Genomic DNA, 22,543 nt, shown 5'->3' with positions numbered 1-22,543 from the left:
TGGTCCAGTACTCCGGTGAGAGTTCACTCGACGACGAGAACGTCTCGGAGGGCAGCACGCACGCTGCCGAAGGCACGGAGCTGGTGGCAGGCGACATGACCAACGCCTCGGCCGACGCAAAGGCCTCGTCAGAGAAGGAGGCGGAGGACGCCGAGTCCGGCTCAGGCGACAGCAAGCAGTCGCACGACGAAGTCACCATGGCCGACGCTGGGGTCGTGGCCGAGAAGTCGCCGAGCGACGCGGGCTCCAAGCCCAAGGAGGTGCTGGCATCCAAGCATCTGACGCTGGCACAAGGTCGTGAGCGTGCCCAAGCGTCGAAAGCGGCTGCCGCTGCGAAGGCCGCCGAGGCCAAGGCGAAGAAGCGTTCAGCTTCCAGGTCGCCTCGCGGCTCCAGCTCCAAGCTGTTCATCGACTCGGAGTCTGAGGACGAGGAAGATGCCGTCCGCGAGCCCAAGGAGCTCTCCAACAACCTCGACGAGCAGCAGCAGCAATACCACGCTGCTAGCTCGGGTGCGTATGCCAGGCAGCCGACTGCCACGACTGCCATCGAGTCTTCTTCAGGCGGGGATGCCACGTACCCGCAGGGCTACTTCCCGCCCGAGCCTGGCACTGGTGCGCCAGCGCTGTTGGAGAAGCTCTCGGCTCGTCGTGGCCTTATCGGCGGGTACACCTCGAGGGGTTCCTATGAGCGTGCTCTTGTTGAGAAAGAGCCACTCTTTCTTGGCGACGTTGAAGTCGCCCGGTGTGTGCTACTAGCACCACACAAGCTCACACTGAAGGAGTTCACCACGCTTCGCAAGAAGCCGGAGGACAAGGGTGGACTCCATCCTGTGTGGGGTTTCCACTGGGTCAAGCCGAATGACAACATGACCTGGTGCGAGGTGGAAGACCTCTTCTGGCGCTACGTCCAGCGCAAAGGGTATTCTGACCAAGAGTTCAAAGAACTCCGTGAGGATCGCACTCTGTCCGCAATACTGGACGTGCGCGAGCTCCGCATCGAGTTCGCTCACCTCGTGAGTAAGCGCAAGCTCCACTCGAAGATGGACGAGCTGACGCAAGAGGCGAGAGCCAAAGCTCGTGAAGAGCGTGGGCGTGGTGCGACTACGTCTGCTACCGTGCCCCGGGTACCGGCCAAGAAGCCAAGGACTACTTACGAAGCTGCCGCTGCTTCTCGTCCCATATCGCAACAGGCTTCGGGCAGTCTGCCTGGAGCTGCTCAACGGGCTCCCACAAGTTATCCGACTCAGGGTAACCCCTCCACTTCACGAGCAGCTGGCGCTTGCCATGGAGCCGCCGCTCCCGGACGACTCGTTCCACGTGGTAGTGGATCTGCCCATTACGATCAAGGAGGGCCGGCGGTGGCCTCGCACGGCCATGGCTACGAGCCTGAGGCGACGCAGCCGTATGCTGGGGCCCCGAGTCAGGTGGTGGCCTTGCAGCAAGAGGAGATTCGTCTTCTCCGGGACCGTGTGTACGTCCTCGAGATCGCGCTTGGCGTCGGCCTTGGTGGCGAGGCTTCCGCTCGTGCTGGTCAGCCTGGTGCCGTGGAGCGGCTCCGTGAGGATGTTGCCTCGCTCTATCAAGAAACTCGCAGTCTCCATGGCCGTGTGGATCGTCGAGCCGACCTGTCGTCTTAAGACTCGCTGCGAAACCAGCTCGCTGGTCTTCGGGCCGAGCTTCATGGCCACGCGCCGTATCCGGAGCAGCAGCAGCCCCACTCGTATCAGGCCCAGTTTGGCCAGGGCTCGTACGGGGCCCCTGCGTATGCTGCTCCGATGTACGCCGCGCCGTCTTACGACCAGCGCGCGTATCAGGCGCCTTACCGCGACTCGACGCCGCGCTTCGAGGAGCTGCGCTCTTCTCCACCGGGCCACCCACCGCTTCCTGCGGGGCAGCCAGAGCCAGAGGGTCATGGTACCTCTTAAGACGACCCACGTAAAACGTCGGGTGAGTCGTCATCGACTTGGGCAAGTCTATGGTGTACGCCGCGCCATGCCGGCTGAGGACCGTTAAGGGTCCAATGAAGCGGTGCTTCAGCTTGTTGCTCTCGACCGAGCTAACAGTGTTTAGCGGTAGGTTTCTAGTATCTAGGAGAACTAAATCCCCAACCTTAAACACGTCCATGTTTCCTCTTCCATTTCGGTCAGAGTACTCCTTCTGTTTATCTTGGGCTTGCGCCATGGTGTCTCGCACCCTACTGATTATGTTCAGCCTGTCATCGGCAAACGAGGACAGTTGCTTCCGCAAGGTGGCTGGACTCACGTCCGAGACTTGGGAGGAAAAGGTTTTCCGAGCCTCTCCCCCACTTAGGACCGAAGCCCCGGTACTGCCTCGTAATGTGAGCGGCACCTGAGGATGGCGCAACCCGTTCAGGTAAAAGGGCATAAAGTCCGTCGATGCATGTACCGCATTGTTGAGTGCGAACTCAACCATGGGCAAGCGATCAGCCCAAGAGCGGGGCATCTCCGCGCAGATACTGCGGAGCGTGTCCTCGAGCACGCGATTCACGCGCTCCGTCTGTCCATCCGTCTGCGGGTGGTCCGCCGTCGACATCGACAGTCGTGTGCCGAGAAGGAGAAACAGCGTCTGCCAGAACGTAGCGGTGAACCGCGGGTCTCGATCAGAGACAATGGTCTCGGGCAGACCGTGGTGTCGGAAGACACAGTCCATGAACAGGCGAGCGACCTCGTCGCCAGTGACGGTGTCACGAACTGGAGCAAAGTGGACCATCTTGCTCAGACGGCACACGAAGGCAACAACACCAGTGTTGCCACGGTCATCGGCCGGAAGTCCGAAGACAAAGTCGAGACTCATCGACTTCCAGCAGTCCGCTGGGACCGGCAGGCTCTGCAATGGTGCCGAGGCGTGACCGACAGGCTTCACGCGCTGGCACGTCTCGCACGTACGGACGTATGTGGCGACCCACTTGTACATGTGACGTCACCAAAACATCTGCGAGACAGGCGCGTACGTCTTCTCACGGCCGAGATGGCCACTGGATGGAGCGTCGTGCGCCTCCATCAGGATGTCGTACTTTGAGAACCTCGTCGTTGGGCGCGACAATACGGGGAGGATCCTCGGGCTCTACCATGTAGTGGAGCAAACCGTCAGCCCACTCATAGCGGCGCAGCCTTGCACGTTGTCGGGGCGTGAGCCACTCGGCCTTGGCTTCCGAGCCAGCGGCCAAGAACCGCACAAGAGGTTCGAGACTGGCATCGGATCTGTATGATCGCATCAGGCTCGGTACCCCAGCCTGATGCGATCATACCGATCCGTCGTGACCCGACTAATATGAGCAAGCTCGTAGTCGGGTCGGCGCGACAGCGCGTCGGCAAGCACGTTCAACTTGCCCGGCTTGTACTCGACACGGAAGTTGTATTCCGCGAAGAATGACAGCCAACGCGCCATCCGCTGTGAGAGATGCGGCGTGTTGACGGCAGTCCGCAATGACGCGTGGTCTGTATAAACGACAAAGGGCGTCGAGCCCAGGAGCGTACTTCATGGTTAGTAGCTCCTTGACGTGGACTGGATAGTTCCGTTCGGTTGCCTTGAGCTGCCTGGACTGGAACGAGATGACCCGTTCGCGGCCTTTATCGTCGGCCTGCAATAGCGCACAGCCAATTGCGTAGTCAGACGCATCACAGACTACGCTGAAAGGCTTCGTCTCGTCCGGTAATGCCAGGACTGGCGCGCGCTGTAACCTCGCTTTGATGTCGTTAAATGCATCTTGATGGCGACGCTCCCAGCGCCAGTCGACATCCTTCTTCAGGAGATCCGATAAGGGCCGTGCCAGCTCGGCGTAGCCTGCACTATACTTGTGCAGGTAGTTAGCGAGGCCCAACCACTGTCGTAGGTCCTTCTGCCCCCGAGGTGGCGGCCAAGCCGCGATGGTTTTCACCTTCTCCGGGTCCGCCCGGACCCCGGCGCTGCTGACGAAGCAGCCCAGGACCTTGATCTCCTCAGCTGCGAACACACACTTGTCGATGTTGGCGTACAGCTTGTTCGCCCGCATGACTTCGAACGCACGTCGAAGGTGCTGGAGATGCACCTCCATGGCCGTTTGGCCTGCCTCGGCCCGGCTGTGGACGAAGATTTCGTCAAAGTACGTCTGTGTGAACGCACGCAAAGGTCGGAACAGTTGTGTGACCAAGCGATTGAACGTTGCCGGGGCGTTAGAAAGTCCCTGAGGCATGATCAACCACTCCTAGAGCATACCGCTCGGCGTGCTCACAGCCGTGAGTGGGATGTCGCTCTCGCGCATGAGGATCTGGTAGTATCCGTCCACCAGGTCCAGCGCGCTATACAGCGTGCAGCCGGCCACGTTGTTGAGCAACACGTCCTTGCGCGGGATCGGTGTCTGCTCAGGCACTGTCGCGCTGTTCAGCTTGTGATAAGCATGAACCAGACGCCACTTTCCGTTCGGTTTGCGAACACAGAAGGTAGGCGTCGAGTGCGGGGACTTCGACTCCCGCACCATGCCTGCCTTCGCCTTGGCGGCAAAGAAGGCATCAATGACTTCACACTGCTCCCGGGGAAGAGGCCATTGCCTCGTGACACAGTACTTCGTGCCCGGCACGAGATCGATCTCGTGCCTGATTCCCCTGTCGGAGGGAGATTGGACGGTGGATCCTTGGACACCACGTCCTCAAACTCCTTCACCAAGGGGTACACCGGGTCCCGGGGGTTCTTAAGAATCTCAGAGCCCATGCGCGACGCGCACTGTCTCTGGAACTCCTCCAGGACTGCCTGGTCCATGACCGAGGACGAGTTCAACTCGGCCGACGTGGACTCCGGTCGGAGGAGAACCAACTCTGCGATTTCCCCGGCCTTTAGCTCGGCCAAGAAGTCCTCCATGGCGAGCTCCTCAAGGTTCAGCAACTCTGAAACCTCGGGCAGAGCTGTAAGCTCGACAGCTCCTGTCTTGACCCGACTACCGGTCACGCCGTCGAAGATGTGATAACACTCTTCGGCGGCTGGAGCCTTGGCTGGAGGCTCGGAGTCGCTGGCGACTGGCGTCGTCGGCCACACGACTAGGCCCGGCTTACGACGTGACCCTTGGGTGTCTTCGTCTCGTGGCGCCGCCTTGACGGCACCACCGATCTTCTCGATCTCGTGCGGAACTACGTTACCCGCCTTGCTGGGTGGAACTATGTTACCCACCTCGCCGTGTGGAACTTGGTTACCCACACCAGGAGCGCTTCCAGCGACTCCCGCATCAGTTATGGTCTGAGTGACCTCCTGTGGAACTATGTTACCCACATCGGAAGCGCCTGCAGTGCCTTCCTCATCAGTTACGGTCTGAGTGACCTCGCGTGGAACTTGGTTACCCACGCCAACGCCAGCGGCGCCTTCTCCAGCAGCCCTTGCTGCCTGCGGTACTTCGTTACCCGCATGTGGACCTACGTTAGGTGCTGTCCGGCACCTCCACTCTCAGGCCTTGTCCGGCCCGGTCGCAGTCGTCGTCAGTCTCGACGGACCCCAAGAACTCATTAGACGCTGCTGCGCCCTGGCGGCCCTCGTGGGCGCCCCAGCTGCTGCCAGAGGTGGGAACATGACTCACCAAAGCTCTGTCAGGCCGTGGGGGACGGCTGGCCCCGATGGCCTTGCCGCGCCAGTCGATCCAAGGCTCGTGTTTCTCCAGCCACGGCATACCAAGGATCAAGTCGTGCTTGTCCATGTCAAGGACCAAGAACGGCTCCGTGCTGTCGAAGTCCTCGAACTTGACAGTGAGGTCCATGTGGACCCGAGGTACTTCTACCACCGTACCGTCGGCCAGTCTTACCGAGACCAGCCCGTTGCCTTAGCTGCCTCGTAGCGCATCGGCGTACTTGTCGCGATTGCGTGCGACAGTCTGGCGGCGCGCAAAGTTCTTGAACGCCCCAGAGTCGATCAAGATTCTCATGGGATGATCGTATCCCGGTACACTCGCGTGCACCACAAGCAGCCCACCGCTGCCCTTCTCCGCTTCAAGAGTACAGAGACTCTCAGGGGCTAAGTCCCCATGGTGTGCGCCACCCGCACGCCCCTCATGAAGACTTAGTGTTTCCCCAGTAGGGCGCCCCGCCCCTACTGGTGTCCGGCGTTCCCCTGGTTTCTGGGGCGCGGCTTCTGCCAGCGACCCCTAGAGCCAAAGGGCTTCGAAGAGAACTTCTTCTTCAGTCCTCCCGCGGGACAAGCACGTTTCATGTGCCCAAGCTTGCCACAGCCGTAGCAGCGAATGTCGCTCTGCTCGGCCATGCCCAGATCCATGGGAACCGACCCGTTGATCGCTCCATTGCCGGCGTTTCCATTAGGCGCACCGCCAGAGGCAGGGTTGCTCTGCCATACCGTGGCGGGGGTACGAGCCTGCTTGTGGCTGTACTCCTCCTGGAGGGCGATCTGAATCGCCTCCTCCATAGTGTTTGCTTGCACACGGAACAGTTGCGTGCGGGCAGGACCGACACGCAGACCGTCCATGAACACGGTCACCTTGATGTGTTCAGGCAGGGGGTTCCCCACCAAAGAGGCAGTGAGCACTCGCATCTCCTGGATGTACTCATGCAGCTCGCGCCTTCCTTGTTTGCAGGCGAGGAAGCGCGAACGCTGGCGGTACTCGTAGTTCGCCGGGAGAAACGCGGCCCGCAGCTGCTCGCACAGCTGGGACCATGATGCGAAACATCCAGGCGTCGTCGCTTCGCGCGTATACGCCCAACTCTTAGCGCGACCACTAAGGTTGGAGAGCGCAAAGGCGACACGGAGTCGCTCGTCCGAGACGAGAGCCGCGTCCATCGCGAGATCAACCTCTCGAACCCAGAAGTGAAGGTTTTCTCCTCCCTTCCCTTTGAAGGGGTGAACCTTCAGCCGCAGGGGCTTCGGTTGCACCGGCTTCGGCGCGGCCGCAGGGGCTTCGGTTGCACCGGCTTCGGCGCGGCCGCAGTGTCCTGCAGCCCTTGAACGTGGGCGATGAGCCATCGCTCGTAGGTGTCGAACGCGTTGATACGCTCAACCTGCTCAGCCGGCGTCGCCGCCGCTAAGCTACGCTGGGCATCTGTCCCAAAGATGCTGCCATCTTACGAACGGACTTGTACTGCGAGTCGTTCAGATGGGGAAACTCCGTACGATCCATCTTGGCTCACTCGATGAGACCACAGAGGATTCAGGTAGTCCAATCTACCCGCGTAGGCGTAGGATTGACTACAAGTGCTACCAAGTGTGACGGGGCACACAGCACTTCGTAACAGAGGAAGCAGGAGTACACGAACTCCAAGTGAACAGCCGTTCACGTGTCCCTGGTCTGAAGGGGACGACTTGACTTGAAAAGCGGTAGATCTAAGACTGAATGTATTTACAGGTTGGTACAGATTTGGCCTGCATACAAATCCTAAGTTCCCTATAGTTTGTGTCCTACAAAATGTATCTGTTGGCTCTGAGGCCACTTGGGTCACTATCCAGGGGAGTGACCGATGTAGCCATCCCGGAATAGTGACAGGGTCACTATTCCATGTAACCCCGTTACAATCTCCGCCTTTAGTGCCGCAGTGCGCATGTCGCCGAACACCAGTACTATAGACCCACGGAAGCCACCCGCAAACGACGCCACCGGCCCGCTCGGCAGACCTATAACCCGACAAAGCGTTCCAAGCCAGCGTCGCCGCTGACACGTTCGACACGCCCACCACGCTCTTCCACCTCCGACGAATTCCCGTCGAGAGCCAAGCCGCTCACAGAAACGCCGAGGTCGCGCCCGTGAACTTCCACGTCCACGGACCAGTACTCCGGCCACACCGCGGACTGGTCCAGCGACTCCATCAGCACGTTCAACGCCCTCAGCGACAGCGGCGCCGGCTCGTCCTCTCTGCTCTCCACCACCAACGGCTGCAACATCACGGCTGAAGACACCAGAGAGCGCGAGCCCGGGATACACCGAACTACATGCCACATCTTCACGACCACGGCGCGCGGCGACACCGAGTCCACCACCGTCGCGTTCGCGGACACCGTCACGGTCTGCGCCTCGGCGGTGTGCGGCGCCAACACCACCTCGACAGCTTTCCACCAGCTCACGTTACGCGACTGAAACTCGGTAGGCGCCTCCCACGCATCGCCGCCGCCGCTGCTGTTGCTACTGCTACTACTACTGCTACTGCTGGGCACGCACTACAGCTGCGCGAAACCGTTTCAGCGCGTGACCGGGTGCTCACGCACTTTACGTTTAGCACAACGGACGCGCCACTGCTACCTTTTGAGCCCCGGTACGGAATCCCAGTGCACCTCATTACTGGGCGGTGATTCGTCGCGGATTCGCAGTAAAGCAATTGGTCTAATCCGGTGTGCACACGTTGGGCGTCTGCTTGAAGTTGTCGATCGAATCGGCCGATTCAATCGGATCAGATCGGCTTAGGCCTGCCGGACCTTGCGAACTTCGCAATGCGAAATAGTGCATGTGCAGCAATCTTCCTCGCAGTTCGTCTTTGCCATCTCGCACTAACGCACCTCTCCGCATACCTTCATTCCATGGAGCCCCAAGACAATTCAAGTGCAAGTTCATCCTCCAGTGAACCAAGGCGAGCTCCTGGTAATCGACGCTCCGACATCTGGACCTTCATTCGCGATAACAACGATGGGACCTTCACCTGTCTGCTGTGTTACACCGACTCAGCTCCGGTCTGGAACACGGTGGCTCATACTACGTTTCGGCGACACCTGAAGCGGCAGCACGGAGAAGAGTACGGAGGCGACGAAGATGCGTCTCCGGCGGACACGAGAGGCGCCCGCCAGACGGATTTGCTCGCGTTTGGGTTCGAGCGATACGTGCGGCAGCGCACGTTCGACAAGGCGGCCGCTGACAAGCAGCTGGTGGCCTTGATCGTAGCGAACGCGCTTTCCCTGAGTCTGGTGGAGAAAAAAGGAATTTCGTTCCTTCTGCAGAACACTTCACTCTGACTACGTGCCTCCGACAAGGAAGACGGTTCGAAAGAAGATCATGGCGCGCTGGAGGTGCGAAAAGGAGCTGTCGCGGCATAACATTCTTCAAGATGTTAAAAACTGCCGGGTATCCGCCACGACGGACTTATGGACATCAGCGGCAAAACGAGGCTCCATGGTTGTGACCATGCATTGGATCAACGACGAGTGGGTCATTAAGTCCGTTATGATCGGGTTTACGAGCGTGGGGTATCCCCCTTCTGGTCCCCGCATCGCACAGCATCTGATCGATACCATTCGAGCGATGAGCGGATTTGTTTTTGCAAAACTATGGGCGATCACTACGGATAACGCCGCCAACAACGGAACAATGATTGATGAGATCACTGGAGGAGGAGATTGTGGGCTACGGCCAGCTTGCAGGGACGGCTTCGGGTGCCAGAGACTACGGAAGCTGCCGCATCCCAAGCCAAGGTCGTTCATGTGCGATGTCTGGCCCACGTTTTTCAACTTGCTGTCAAGGAAGGGATTAAACGATGCCCAATCACGGATGACAGTGTTGGTGTCGTCCGTGACATACTGAAAAAACTGTCGGAGTCGCCGTCGCTACTTGAGGCGCTGACTGATGTCTGCGCGGCACTCAATGTGACCTTTATATCGCCGGAGCTCGACGTTGTGACGCGGTGGAACAGCACCTTAACGATGCTTTCTTCAGCTCGTTCGCTGAAGCTAGCGATTGGGGAGTTACAGCGACGGATTCGTGGCCGTCATGATGGCTACAAATGCCTTTCAATAGGCCCTGGCGATCGTCTCGCTGCTCCCATCCCGGACACGACTTGGGGCTATCTTAATGAGCTCATAGCTTTCCTGAGACCGATCAAGGGCGCGACTACACTCATGTCTAGCAAGAACTACCCAACCTTTGGTGTAGCGTTGGTTGTCTTCCATCTCGTCTTGAAGCATGCGGGCAAGACGGCGGAGACTGCTCTCTCGTGGTACACCAAGGATTTTGCTCGCGCGTTCAAGAAGAAGCTTGACGAGTATATCCCGCTCGTCAAAACCGATGATGCTCAAATTGCTGCCGTTCTCGACCCTCGTGCGAAGTCGTTCCTCGTCAAGATTGACGTCAATGTCGAGCAAGTGAAAAAACTAGTCGAAGCGGAGTATGAACGCGTGTATCGGGCCCCATATGAGCAAAATGAACTGCGTAGAAAACAATCGGAGAAAACCCAGCAGCAGAAAGAAGAAGCTGAAGACGAGGACGCGCTGTACAGCCTTATTGATGAGCACATTGGGCACGAGTCGCACGCAAACAGCAGTGGTGAGTCATTTTCAAGTGAGTTGTCTCGCTGGCTTGACCACAAGGATAAGTCCATGAACCTGAAGACAGGCAGTCGAGCTGTGTGCAACTGGATGAAGCACGAAGCTGCATCATTTCCTCGAATTCAGATGATGGCGCGCGATTACTTGGCCGTGATGGCTACTTCGGTGTCTAGCGAGGAAGCATTCTCTGCATCTGGAAAGACGATTACGCCTCGACGAGCTCGACTTGCTGACGATGCTGTTACAGCGATCATGGAGCTGCAGCATTTTCTTGCCTTCAACCTTACCTCGGGTGATGTCCATGCTGAACCAGTAGACATTAATTGGACTGAGAGCTAGTGTGTTGGTAATCGCAGGGGCTTTAAGTCTGTAAGAGTCGCAATCGTTCATAATGCTCTCGATCCAATTCGCCTTTGATGAGCTCTTTGCATTAATGACGAGTACATAGCGCTTCTGCTGCAACTTGATATGTGGTAATCTTTTGTAAAGCAACCGTGTTGCACTCTAGGAACACAATACCATTTTTGCGCAGAATCATCTCAAACGAAGTCTGGCTCGCCGCCTTGGACGAGCTCGAAGAGCATGTATCGACATCGCGTGGCATGATGCACTCGCTCACATGGCGCACAGTGCCAAGCGGATAATCGTGCCGCTGTGAAGTTACACCGCACTCGAAGCCGTGGAAAACGAGGCGAAGCGCTGCTCAAACCACCACAACTTCTGTGAGGCGGTCACTCTAACGAAACAAGGAGGAGCTATCTCCAATTGCTCAATCGCAACGAGGTGAAGCGCTGTCCGATAATTTAGCACCTGGACACCCGACGCAACGAGGCGAAGTGCTGCCGCAATTGGAAGTGGTTCGAAGGTGTGTATCTCCAATCGAAGCAGCTCCAATTTATCACTCCATGGGGTCTGAATCAGGGATGCGAAGCGCTGCTCGAGAGTCTCCGCAGAGGCGGAGCGTCGCCTGATAATTTTGCGACTGAAGAGGGGCAACGACTAGGGGAAACGAGGCGGAACTGTGCCCGATTGTGTGCGATTTCAAAGTGGCGGGGCCACTGTTGTCAAACATGTCTGCTTATCCAGGCAGGTTAACAATGTTTTCAACGCAGATATCGCTACCGAAATGCGGTTGTCGGACTCAAAGCCTATCTGGCTGTTGTTTCGTGCGAAATGTAGTGACGCAGGAGGATATGGCGACGCGAAATGCAAATTTTAAGCGACTGCACGTTGGTTGCGTCGCTAGAAATGACAATCTTGCACATGTCCTACGACTTGATCGATACCGGCGCATTGACGCCGTAATGAATGTCAAGTACGCAGCAGAGCACGACAACTCAATCCTTTCGGTGATGTCGAAGTGATGGTGCCCTCACCGTGTTTCAGGGCGAATATGAGCGGGTCGCCGTCTCAACAAGCTGAAGTGGAAAATCGCGGAAAACGAGCAGTGGGGCGATTAGGTAGTGGTTCCTCGCTGAGACTGCGAGCTATTTCTTGCGAGCAAAGACAATTAATTTATGGTGGTCATCATTACCTGTAGGATTTCCCAGCAACAGAGAGAACCGGGTAGCTGGTGCTTGGTATTTTGTGGCTTCCAGTTTATCTGTATCTGCATCAGCTGCATTAGATTTTGAAAATCTTGTATTGTTTTCTGGTTATTGGCTGGTGATTATGTTTGTTTGTGGTGGCGATGCGATAATTTCGAACCGTAAACTCTCGCGTTGGACTTTTGACCACGGAATTTGCAGCTTCAAGCCGGGTTGTGCTCACGAAAATGAGCGTATTTGCTTCGCGATATCAGCGAATTCATGTCTTGTCGACTCGAGTCGGCTGGTTTTAGCGTCGTTAATCAATTAGTGGCAAGGTCTTACGCTAGACCAGCCCGTGAACCTAGTATTTAAAGCACATGCAAGTCTCGAGGTTGTCCCGAGTCCACTGAGTCGCAAATTGTTATAGTAGCGTGCTCTGAGAGTACACAAATGCGTTTGCTTGCAACTCGAACGCGGCCAGTGTCTTCAATTATTCTTGATCCCTCCATTTCCGATTTTACCGGCTTCCGCACAATCAGCGCACTCTCCGCAATGTAAAAGCCATCATCTATTTTCCTCTGCAACATACCAAAACTGATGACATTTTTGTCAACTTCCATACGCCTGCGTCACTCACTCGTGCCCAGCACGCCTACGAAAGGCATAACACAAGAATCCCGAACAACAGGCCAAATCGCTTCTGTGCAGACTTGCAACCACTTTACAAGCTTTTTTTTCTGAAACGAGAACGTAATGATATCCATTGATTGACAAAACTGCACTTTGGAAGCAAAACATTCCTACAGCTCCTCGAGATCCTCCTACACGACCCACCTGTCTCCTCTGCGGACAATGCCAATGACTGAGGTGTCTTTTCCACTTGCTTGGTTGGCTTCCTGGTACATCTCGCGCAGCTTGAAGGTAATCGGGCGGTCGCACTCGGCGATGATACCCTTCTCGTAGAAGACGTTCTTCTGCAGGTAGTTCTCAACGATCAGAGCCTTGAGCATGCACTTGGGCGCAAGCGCCTGGTTCGTGGAGCCGTGACGTGTGATTGGCACGCGGACGGAGACGTCGGTGCCCCTGGCACGGACCTTGTACAGGGTCGTCTTGGCCGTCGGAGCTGTGGCGGGTAGCGGATCTCGCTCGCGCATTGCTACGCCCACCGAGAATCGACTGTTGCACGAGCTGCGACGCTGGTTCTCACGCTGCATGTTGTAGTTAAGCTTGTCCAGAACCTGCTCGAAGGCGGCACGTTAAAGCGTGACGCTTTCACTTGACCAGCAATGACGCAATCCGCAGCGCAAGGCTGGCTCGCCAGTAGAGCGCATTCAGCAACACAAAAGCCCGTTAGCTCAGCTATTCACACACACACCACCACATACACAAAGTGGCAACCAACGTACTGTAAGTCTGCCACACGGTCTTCGTGTCGTCAAGCGTCTGGCAGCCGATCGAGTAGAAGCGCGCATCATCTTGCAACCGCCGTTCTCGCACGACAAGTAGTCGATGAAGGACTCGGTCTTGACGTTGACGTTCAAGTGGCTGTACTCGCTGTAGCAATCGTCCGCGTACAGCAACTTCTTGTCGCCGAGTCAGAACTCGCACGAACCTGTGTGGATGAGACCGTGGGAGAAGATGGCATTGGCGTTGGTCGGAATGGGCTGCGGCGTGCCGTTCCGGTTGGTGAAGCTGCAGGCCGCGTCGTACAGCGACATGCCGTCCAGCATCGGCTCGGGGTTCTTTGCAGATGTTGGTCGCCTTGGGGCATTTGAACACCTCAACGCCCTTCTGGGTGTTGCCGGCCTCGCAACTTGCGAGGCCAGTCGCAAGTGTGGCGAGAAGTGGGAGGCCTCTTCGTTTTTGTTTTGTGATATCGACTATTGATAGCATCACATCTGCGAGGGGCAATATCACCCCAATTTCAACCAATGAGTCCGTGTTTCGTCAGCTATGTCGATGCTTTGTCGACTCGATCCGATCCAATCCGATCGAGTCGGCATTGATCTACAAATCAGCCAATCCGATTAAATGCGATCACGATCCGTCTCGATCCAATCAATCGAATCGGATTGTTTTTTTGCTACCCATCCCTAGAGTCACCCGACTCGAGTTCAGCGCAGAGGGCATGTCGCATAGATGGAAGTCATGGGACGAATACTATTTCAGCGCAGAGGGTCATCAGTGGAAATTTTCGCAGCTGGACCGTTAGATGCGTGGGTTCAAGGAACATTAGCGCGGCGTCTATGCGGAAGTAGGGGCTGCGAGCGGTGATATTTGCGGGGCGTATTATCGGCGGCGAGGTGTACTTGTGACTCGTAAGGCGTGGGTCGGTCGCTGCGGGAAGGTTGTAAGCATTGTTTGGAGTATCGCGGTTCTTCTTGGACACGCTAAGTGGAAATTCGTGTTAACAGCGTGCTTTTTTGCAGCGATCGTTTTCGACAGGGGCGGTATGCACACAATCACCAAGTGAGTCAACGGGCGCATCCCCCTCGTATCGGGATAGCCAGGGCCAGCTGGCGTCTTGATGTAAAATTGACGATAAGAGACGAGTAAACCCGCACTTCAGTCAACGTCCAGCTCGCGTTGCTCCCGAGATCGGCGCGCCAGCTACGAATGCAAGACTACACCGCTGCAATCAATGGCCACCGGCGCGCCACGAGGCACACCAAAGCTCCGCCCATGCAGCCAGTCAGGTCTTCGTTACAGTATGCGCGATCACGCTGGTGGTGAATTTATTTTTACAATAGAAAACTCCGCTGCTTGGACGGTACTACCGCCTTCCAGCCGCACCAGCCTCGCAAGGAAGGACCGCCAAAAAGTGGCGGAAACCGCTGCCATGGATCGCCCTTCCCTTCCCTTCATTAGTGCTGAAAAAATGCCCCTAAGCCAGCCCGCTGTCAAACCAGCGCCGTGTAACGGGATCGCCGTTGTTTGAGTTCGACGCCCCCCGTTTCTGCCTCCCGCGTGAGTTTCGAGCCCTAGCCGCTGCTGGTCTGGGGGCGGAGATGCGCTCTGCACCCAGCGCCGCCGGCTCCACTTCACTTAGCAAACGTTGCCTTAACGCGCAGGTCCTCCAGCAGAACAACAACACACGACCGAGCCAAGCATGGCCGAGCTGTACGCGCCGACGTATAAGAACCTGCACCCGGGTGCCAAGAGCTACGCCGTGTCCAGCCCGGACGGGGCCAAGCGCCACATGGTGGTCGGCCCGCCGCCGCCTCGGAGCCACAGCCCGTCGCTGCCGGGCCTGTCGTCCATGCTGCAGCTCAAGCGCAGCCCCGACGACGCCTTCATGCTGTCCCCGCGGTCTCCAGTCGTCAGCCCCGGCAGCGACCCGGAGCAGCGCCCCAAGCTCTACAACAACAACAGCAGCAGCAGCAGCTCAGTGTTCAAGCCGTCGCGGGACCTGCAGGCGCGGCAAGCGGCCGCCAGCGCCGTGGCCCGCGCGCTCGCGCCTACAACGTCCTCCTCCTCCTCTGTGCTCTGCAAGCCTTCATCCTGCTCTTCCACTGCTACCTCAGTCTCCTCTTCTTCCTCCTGCTCTTCTTCTTCAACCTCTAAGCCTATCATCACCGTCACTCTCGCTCCCGTTGAGAAGTCGTCCCGTTACCTTCGCGAGATCGACCGACGCGCCATCCTGTCCCGGATCGAGCAGGGCGAGAAGCAATCGGCGCTGGCCAAGGAGTACCAAGTGAGTCGCGCCGCCATCTGCAACCTCAACAAGCACCGCGACGAGGTGCTGTCCCGCAAGAACGGGAACCCGCTGGCCAAGCACCCCAAGAAGCCGCGACCCAAGACCATGAAGGCCAAGCTGGGCAAGAGCGGCTGGGCCGCGGCCATGGCGCTGAGGGAGACCGGAGTGCAAGACAGCAAGGGCGTCCACGAGATCAAGAGCCGCGCGGCGGCGCTGCTGCTCACGACGCTGAGGAAGAAACACGCCACGGTGAGCGAGTTCCGCCGCTCCAGCGACCGCCTCATGCGCCTCGTGATGGAGGAGGCGCTGGCCTTCGTGCCGGTCAAGACGGTCGAGATCTTCCTGCCCAACCACGGCAAGTCGGACGGCGTGGCGCTCGAGCACCCGCCGTGCGCCATCTCCATGGAGCCGGCGGGGTGCCCCATGCTGGATCTGTTCCACTTGATGGAGCCCGACCAACCCTCGGGCTACGTGAGCTTCGGGGACATGTCGCTCTCCCCGAGCGACTCGCAGGCCGAAGACGTGCAGGCCAAGATCTGCGGCTCCAGACTGCCGGGTAGTCTCAACTACCACAACGTGTTCATCATGGACCACGTGATCACGTCGGCGGAGGTGGTGATTGCAGTCGTGCGGCGTCTGCAAGAGCGCGGCGCGGTGGAGGCCATGATCTCGCTCGTGGCGCTGATTGCGGCGCCCGAAGCCGTGGAGAAGATCCACGCGGTGTTCCCGACGCTCAAGATTGTCATCGCCCAGGTGGACAATGGTGGAGACGAGAGCTCGTCTCCGTGCGCGGCTGGGCCGATTGACTCCGCGATGCGCGCGTCGACGACCGACATGATTTTGGACCGACTGGAGCAGGTCTACCACGGCTACACGCCCGCCAACGCGTACTGAGAAGGAAGTAATGGTCGCTGAGTTACGCGATGCAGAGCGTGAGTAGGTATGTTTGAATTCTAGGCTCGTAGGCTTATTAATGACGTAAATGGATGTACACTAGTGATGACAAATTGCATCTTCATACTCACACGTGATCTGACTGCCCTGTGCCTGCTCTCGCAAACTCGCAAAAAAAGTATCTTGCAGCTTTACACACATCGTGACAGATCCCAGCGCAGTGCACGTTATTCAAATAGAGCGTGTCGATCGAGACGTAGCAAATCACTCGAGCCGAAGAACGCCATGACACGAGACCAAGTTGGTGAAACGAGCTTGACAACGACTATCGCCGTCGTTTGCACCATCCGGCGCAATCTCCACCACGAATATCACCCGCTTACAGCTCCACGTGGGGATTCGACGCCAATGAATCGTAGAGCGACTGCAGCTGCATCCGAACCCCCGCTTGCTGCTGCTGTAGCTGTTGGCTTCGTCCTTCCAGGTCTACTGGAAGCAGTTGGCTTCTTGGAGGTGGCAGCGGCGGTGTTGTTGCATAGGCTAAGTCGCTCGCACCGGAAGATGGCGGCGTCGAGGTGTTCGAGACTGAAGTGGCTGGTGTGAGAGGTGGCACCTCCGAGACAACAGTATCTCCAGTCTGCTGAGTCTGCAACATCTGCTGCTTCTTGAGCTCGTAGCGACGTCGACAGCGCTCCCGCTCTCGAATCCGCTGCTCTTCCGATGCGTTCTGCCGTCGCATGCGACTGCGCTGGGCCTCTCGTCGTCGCTGCTGCTCCGTCGCATTTTGTCGCCGTTCACGCGAGCGCTGCATCTCTCGTTCCTTCGTCTCAGGAGACGCATCGGCACGGCGTGCGCGACTTCGCGCCCGCTCCTCGATCCTCTGTTTCTTACGCGCCCGTCGCTCTGCATCCACCTGCCGTTGCGCCGGCGTAAGTTGCGCTCGCCGACGTCTGCTGCGCTCCGCCTCCGCCTTCCTCGCTTCGGGTGACGCTCGCTTCCGACGAATTCGACTTCGCTCCGCTTCGTGAGACGGGATGGAGGGCTGCCCACCGTTAACAACCGCCGGACTCATCGTTGTCGCGACGGCATTTCCACCTTCTTGGAGACTCAAAGAGCCTGCCAATTGTCCTGAACCTGTCCCTGCTGAGTCAACCTGCAGCCTCTGCGCTTGACTCGAAGCGTTCACCGACGCTCGAGGGCGACCGCGAGAACTGTCCACCGCTGGCAACATCCTCAGAAAGGCGTTGTAGGCTGCTTCGTGGTACTGCCGGAGGTGCAGAAGAGCTTGCCGACGACCCAGTTCGTTCGGCTCGAAGGCGTGAGGCAGGTCGCTGGCCTTCCGGGAACCTTTGCATCTGTGGATAGAGAAATACACATAGTATCAGCAAAAATTTACTTCGTAAGTAGTCGAAGTAATAAACTACAGGTTCTTCAATAAAATAATTCATAACATAAAGATACTTACAGACGGCAAGACCAGCACTCGCGTTCGGCGATTTCGCCCCATTTGTTGTCTTGCATGGAGATCTACAAGGTACAAGTGAAGAATAAATGGTTAGAGAGAAGGTTAGAGATACCATAACCGAAATGAAAAAAAACTATTGTGCCTTACCATTCGCTTCTCAGTGGACTTGAGCTGGCCGAACCAGGCTGTGGCATCTTTCTTGCGTCGTGGACCGAAGCGCACGCGTTGGTTCTCCTCCTCAGAGCAGCCGTTGAAGCGGTACAGCACGTTCTTGAGGTGGCAGGTCTTGAAGTGCGTGACGAAATAGCTGTTGTCAATAATTGGCAAAACAAACCAGCCGACAATAAGTATTGGCAACCCGTTTGGAGACGGTTAGAGAGTGCTAACTAATGAACTTACCGCGGGTGGCGAAGGAAGTCGAAGAAGAAGTTCTCGCTGCACTCCTCGCAGCGGATGAGGTTGGCGCGGATGCGGTCGAAGTGCTCGTCGATGCGCAGGCCCGCTTCTTGCGCGGCTCCGATCTCCATTCTCACCCTCTCCGCCTTCTCAGTTAGCACTAGCCTAAGTGCGCGTGGGAGCCGAACTCTTCTCCCGACTTCCACGGCCTTCGCCGTTAGAGAGACGCCAAATGGAACACAACAACGCGCATAAAGAAACGTTGCAAGTTCGGGGCCAGTTTGAGTGCAAATGGGGACAGAGTGTGGCAACAGCTTTTTTGCTTCAAAGTCACTAACATGGGGTAAAAGCCCAAAAGTGTCGAAACGGGAGCGAAGATGGCGCGCGTATTCGTGGGAAACCTGCCGGAGGACGTGCGCGAGCGCGACCTGTCGGACAAGTTCGAGCGCTTCGGGCGCATCTCCAGCGTGCGCATCAAGTTCCCGACGCGCCCACCGCCCTTCGCCTTCATCGTGGGTGCTCCCCTTAACCGCGTGTTGCAGTGTTAACACTAGCCTAAAAACTGATTGGCATCACTTTTCTCTACTTTTATGGCAACTTTTAGGCTTACGACAATGAAGAAGACGCCAGCGATGCCGTGCGCTCCATGCATGGGTAAATACTGAATCATTTCATGCATTCTCCTCCCCATGGACCAATGTACCTAACTGCCAGACACAGCGCTATGTTATCAGGATGCCGCCTTCGCGTCGAGATGTCAAGGGGACTCGTGGACGACGCTCGGTACTTAAACACTTTTCATTTTTCACTTAAATCTGCGTTAGCACTCTCTAACCATTTTTTATATGTTGCAGTCCCCGCGGCACTCAATACCGAGTCAAGATCAGCGGCCTCCCCGCCACTATGAGCTGGCAGGACCTCAAGGACTTCCTCCGCAAGGGGGGAGACGTCGTCCACAGTGACGTGGATCGACGTGGTAACGGCACGGCGTCTTTTGCCACTTCGGATGAAATGAGACGCGCCATCCGGCAATTGGATGGCACGGATCTGGACGGTGAAAGGGTCCGCGTTCGTGAGGAGGACGCTGGGAGACGCTCGCGTTCCCCCTCTCGCTCTCGCTCGAGGTCTCCTCCAGCTCGACGCTCGAGATCGAGATCTCCCCCTCGTCGTTCGAGTCGTCGACGCTCTCCGTCCCGCTCGCGCTCGCGATCCCCTCGCCGCCACAGCAGCAGCCGAAGCAGCCGCCGTGACCGTTCTCGTTCGCGTTCCCGTTAATGGGCTTAGTGTCGCTGGGTGGTTGATGCCAGACTTCGGTGGTGAACACAAGTGGACAGGTTACGTGGGAGTTTTGTCGACACCAACCACTCATCAAGCAACGAGAGGGTGTGGAGGGAAGAGTGGTCTCTCTTACCGTCTCGGATCGTAATGTTGTTCTTTTCTTTTCATTCAGTCCATGCAGCAACTTGACTTTACTATTTTCTTTCTTCTTGCTACAGCTTGACTGGAAATACTGGTCTGGCTCTGGCTCGGAAAAACGAATATCTGGAGGTTTGTTGTTGTCTTGTTAACCAATGTTCTTGCGCCAGAGCGCGATCTCCTGCTGCTTGAAGTAGCGTCGGTCCTCTTCGTCCACCAGCACGAGGTTCAGGAAGTACTTGACGGAGAAGCGACTCTGCACGTTGCGGTACGTCGGCGTGAGAGCGTAGGGGGAAAGATACAGCCGAACGGGGACGCTTTCCCCCTTGATCGGTGCGCCGTCCATAATCTCGAACTTGGTCACGGTCTCGCTCTCACTGTGTCGCTGAGTGCCCGCGCCCACGCTCTCCCGACGCAGAATCGCCAGCTCCATGTGCTTGATCTTGATCCGCACCAGCAAGAAGAAGATCTTGCCGATGACCACGTCCTTCAGATGATACCTAAGTTTTACAAACCCAGGTTAGACTTCACTTATCCTTCTCCACTTCATAAAAATAAAACGTTTGGAGACCATACCTCGACTTGTCATACTCGAACTCAATATGGAGACAGTCTTCAATCCCCACCTCCATCTTGATGGACCGATCCACCGGAGGCGGGGGAGCCACTCGTTGCACCCAAAGATCTTGCTCTTGTACCAGGCTGCTGGCGTAGTTGCCCCTTGCCAATGTTGCTCGAAGCACGTATCTCAGTTTCACACTTTTGCCGTAGTAACTTTCATGGGGTTTGTCCACTTTTGCAAAGTCAAAGGGGAAAGTTGCCTCTCCCTCAATTGCCTCCCCGCTGGCTTGCAATTCTCTAACCGAGGAGGTGAACTCGTCCCCGGCGCTGCGATCCACCGGGATCTCAATGAGCCCCAGCAGCTCCAACTTCAACCCGGTGTGTTGCAGACTTTTGCCGGCATCCACTGCCACGGTTAACACCCCACGGACGTCTTCGTCGTCGCGGAAAAGCGGCAACTCGACGGATTTGCCGCCACTTTTGCCGTCTTCGAGGCGAGGAACGCGCACTTTGGCGCGTTGCCCTTCGCCCTCGAGCGAAAATCGCAGCTCGGCCGACGCCACGCCGAAGTTAAAGAGGTTCTACACGATATATAAAGAAGGGTAGAGAGGCCGGGGTTAGTTAGAGGTGGCAAAAAGACGGAGAGGAGAGAGGCTTTGCACTTGCCATGTTGCCGACCTTTAGGCGAAAACGTTGATATGGAACAGAATGCATTATCGTAAGCCCTATCCTCTGGCATATGTGCAAGTTGAAGTGGATCCACTTCAACTTGTCAGAGACGGACAGCCCTGCAGTTGGACTGTCGGAAGGCGCCCAAAAAGGAATTACCCAGCTGCGCTCGGACTTACCAACCGTTTTGATATGCCCCACCAACACAAATGCGGATTCTACTCAGCTGAGAAGAAGGATACCACCGTAAAATCCCATTTGTTCGTCTTCCAGCGCACGCGGCTTGGACTTCAAGCCGGACACAAAGCCCGAGAAGCTACTGCGGAACAGCTCGAGCATAGGGCGGCCCTCCTCCTTCTCTACTGATAGCGCACAGGGCGGGTGCTCCGACTGGAAGCCCGACTCTGGTTGTTGGTCGTCCAACACGAAATCGATCTTCCGGATGGTAGCGCAAGTCGCCCTGCTCGGCAAAATCTCATGGTCTTGAGGACGAGGCGAGGTGCCGTTTCTACAGCATTGGGCAGCAGTCAGTCATTGGTGGAGCATCTTTTGGTGATGGCCTGACGTAACGATGATGAAAAACAGCGCTTTGTGAAGAGCATGGTCAAGGGACGAAAAGACGACCTGCAGCCCCCGAAATGAGTTTTGAAAGGATTCGCTGCATAATTCCCTTCGTCATTCGGACACTCCAATAGCACAGCTCAGCGAATTCGTGAATCATCGTGACATTTACGACATGAGCAAAAGCAACCAGACCGTTCGAGATAGGACACTGCAAGCATCTCTAGGCATTCGGTAACTTACGGTAACGCACCTCATGCGAGGTGTGTCGACCTTCTTTCTTTCTGACCCACAACACGAACGCGCTGCTCTAGCACACAGTTCAAGCGCGTTCTTGTTTCGACGACCAGAACGCCCATGACGAAATCTACGGGTGCCATCCAATGCTCGGAGCCGAGCCTTTTTCTTTTGATCACAAACGCCCCACCGCAGTGCATGCAACTGCGAGCTTTATGCCGGCGTCTTGCTGCGCTCGATACAACTCGGCAGATCGGAGCAGCGCGTTGCCGAGTTCGTGTGCCTTGTCCTCGCTCATTGCGCGACGGCCGCACTTCAACTCTCATCGAGCTCATAACAACGCTCCACGGGTGGAGCTTCAGAACGTCAAGTTCGGATTCTTTTGACATCAATAATTATTCATTATCGCAGGTTATAATTCAAGTTTACTATTTATTGATCGATCATATCGATTCGGATTGCTTTCGTGGGTATTCATTTCTTGGAGCCTTCTACTCTTTTTGGGACACATCCTGGACGTACTGCAGTCTCCCCAGCGCCTCATGGCGTCTCCCCGTCATTTTACGAAGACCTCCTTGCTGCTCCTTAGTCACGAGCATCAGCACTGTTCGGTCGACGGACTCGAAAGCCGGCAGATAACGAGACGCTCAAGTGGCAACACGTGACCCAAGACCGAGTTTTGACAGTCAAACAGCATACGTCCACTTGCCTGGACACCAGGTTTATGCTTCAACCCGATATGGACCGCGAAGGAGGCAGCCAGGTCGCGGCCTGCAGCACACCGCACTCCCCCCGGGCGTCGTCCGATCCACACCTGCCGTCTTGGGCACGCATCTCCGCCGCGCGGATGTACGCGAGACTGGCGCCGCCACCCACTCATATTGGACCCGG

General features: G+C 56.9%; 6 protein-coding genes across 6 annotated transcripts; 2 read left to right on the top strand and 4 right to left on the bottom strand.

The window, feature by feature from the left end:
- Window positions 1–7,423: 7,423 nt before the first annotated feature.
- On the bottom strand, window positions 7,424–8,076 carry PHYSODRAFT_479406 (hypothetical protein; the record flags this gene model as incomplete). The annotated part of the gene is given in 2 exon segments (XM_009520227.1): window positions 7,424–7,586; window positions 7,604–8,076. Coding segments are annotated over 2 exon segments (636 nt in total), but the record flags the coding sequence as incomplete, so codon positions are not given.
- A 4,501-nt stretch (window positions 8,077–12,577) lies between these two features.
- Window positions 12,578–13,486, bottom strand: PHYSODRAFT_324466 (hypothetical protein; the record flags this gene model as incomplete). Its single annotated transcript, XM_009520226.1, has 4 exons — window positions 12,578–12,997; window positions 13,038–13,069; window positions 13,163–13,279; window positions 13,369–13,486. 4 exons carry the CDS (start codon window positions 13,484–13,486, stop codon window positions 12,578–12,580), a joined length of 687 nt encoding a protein of 228 aa, XP_009518521.1.
- Window positions 13,487–14,865: 1,379 nt separating this feature from the next.
- PHYSODRAFT_484031 (hypothetical protein) lies at window positions 14,866–16,347 on the top strand (the record flags this gene model as incomplete). Its single annotated transcript, XM_009520225.1, has 2 exons — window positions 14,866–15,237; window positions 15,322–16,347. The coding sequence occupies 2 exons, from the start codon at window positions 14,866–14,868 to the stop codon at window positions 16,345–16,347; spliced, it is 1,398 nt and encodes a 465-aa protein (XP_009518520.1).
- Window positions 16,348–16,726: 379 nt separating this feature from the next.
- PHYSODRAFT_263387 (hypothetical protein) lies at window positions 16,727–18,339 on the bottom strand (the record flags this gene model as incomplete). The annotated part of the gene is made up of 6 exons (XM_009520224.1): window positions 16,727–16,810; window positions 16,961–17,389; window positions 17,501–17,702; window positions 17,813–17,874; window positions 17,960–18,119; window positions 18,212–18,339. The coding sequence occupies 6 exons, from the start codon at window positions 18,337–18,339 to the stop codon at window positions 16,727–16,729; spliced, it is 1,065 nt and encodes a 354-aa protein (XP_009518519.1).
- A 246-nt stretch (window positions 18,340–18,585) lies between these two features.
- Window positions 18,586–19,491, top strand: PHYSODRAFT_556082 (hypothetical protein; the record flags this gene model as incomplete). Its single annotated transcript, XM_009520223.1, has 4 exons — window positions 18,586–18,720; window positions 18,813–18,862; window positions 18,929–18,991; window positions 19,063–19,491. The coding sequence occupies 4 exons, from the start codon at window positions 18,586–18,588 to the stop codon at window positions 19,481–19,483; spliced, it is 669 nt and encodes a 222-aa protein (XP_009518518.1). The 3' UTR covers window positions 19,484–19,491.
- Window positions 19,492–19,772: 281 nt separating this feature from the next.
- PHYSODRAFT_310695 (hypothetical protein) lies at window positions 19,773–20,854 on the bottom strand (the record flags this gene model as incomplete). Its single annotated transcript, XM_009520222.1, has 3 exons — window positions 19,773–20,124; window positions 20,201–20,766; window positions 20,852–20,854. 3 exons carry the CDS (start codon window positions 20,852–20,854, stop codon window positions 19,773–19,775), a joined length of 921 nt encoding a protein of 306 aa, XP_009518517.1.
- Window positions 20,855–22,543: the final 1,689 nt, after the last annotated feature.

Source organism: Phytophthora sojae (genome assembly GCF_000149755.1).
Source record: "Phytophthora sojae unplaced genomic scaffold PHYSOscaffold_2, whole genome shotgun sequence".
Lineage (NCBI taxonomy): Eukaryota > Oomycota > Peronosporomycetes > Peronosporales > Peronosporaceae > Phytophthora > Phytophthora sojae.
This window is presented reverse-complemented; position numbering and strand designations above follow the sequence as displayed.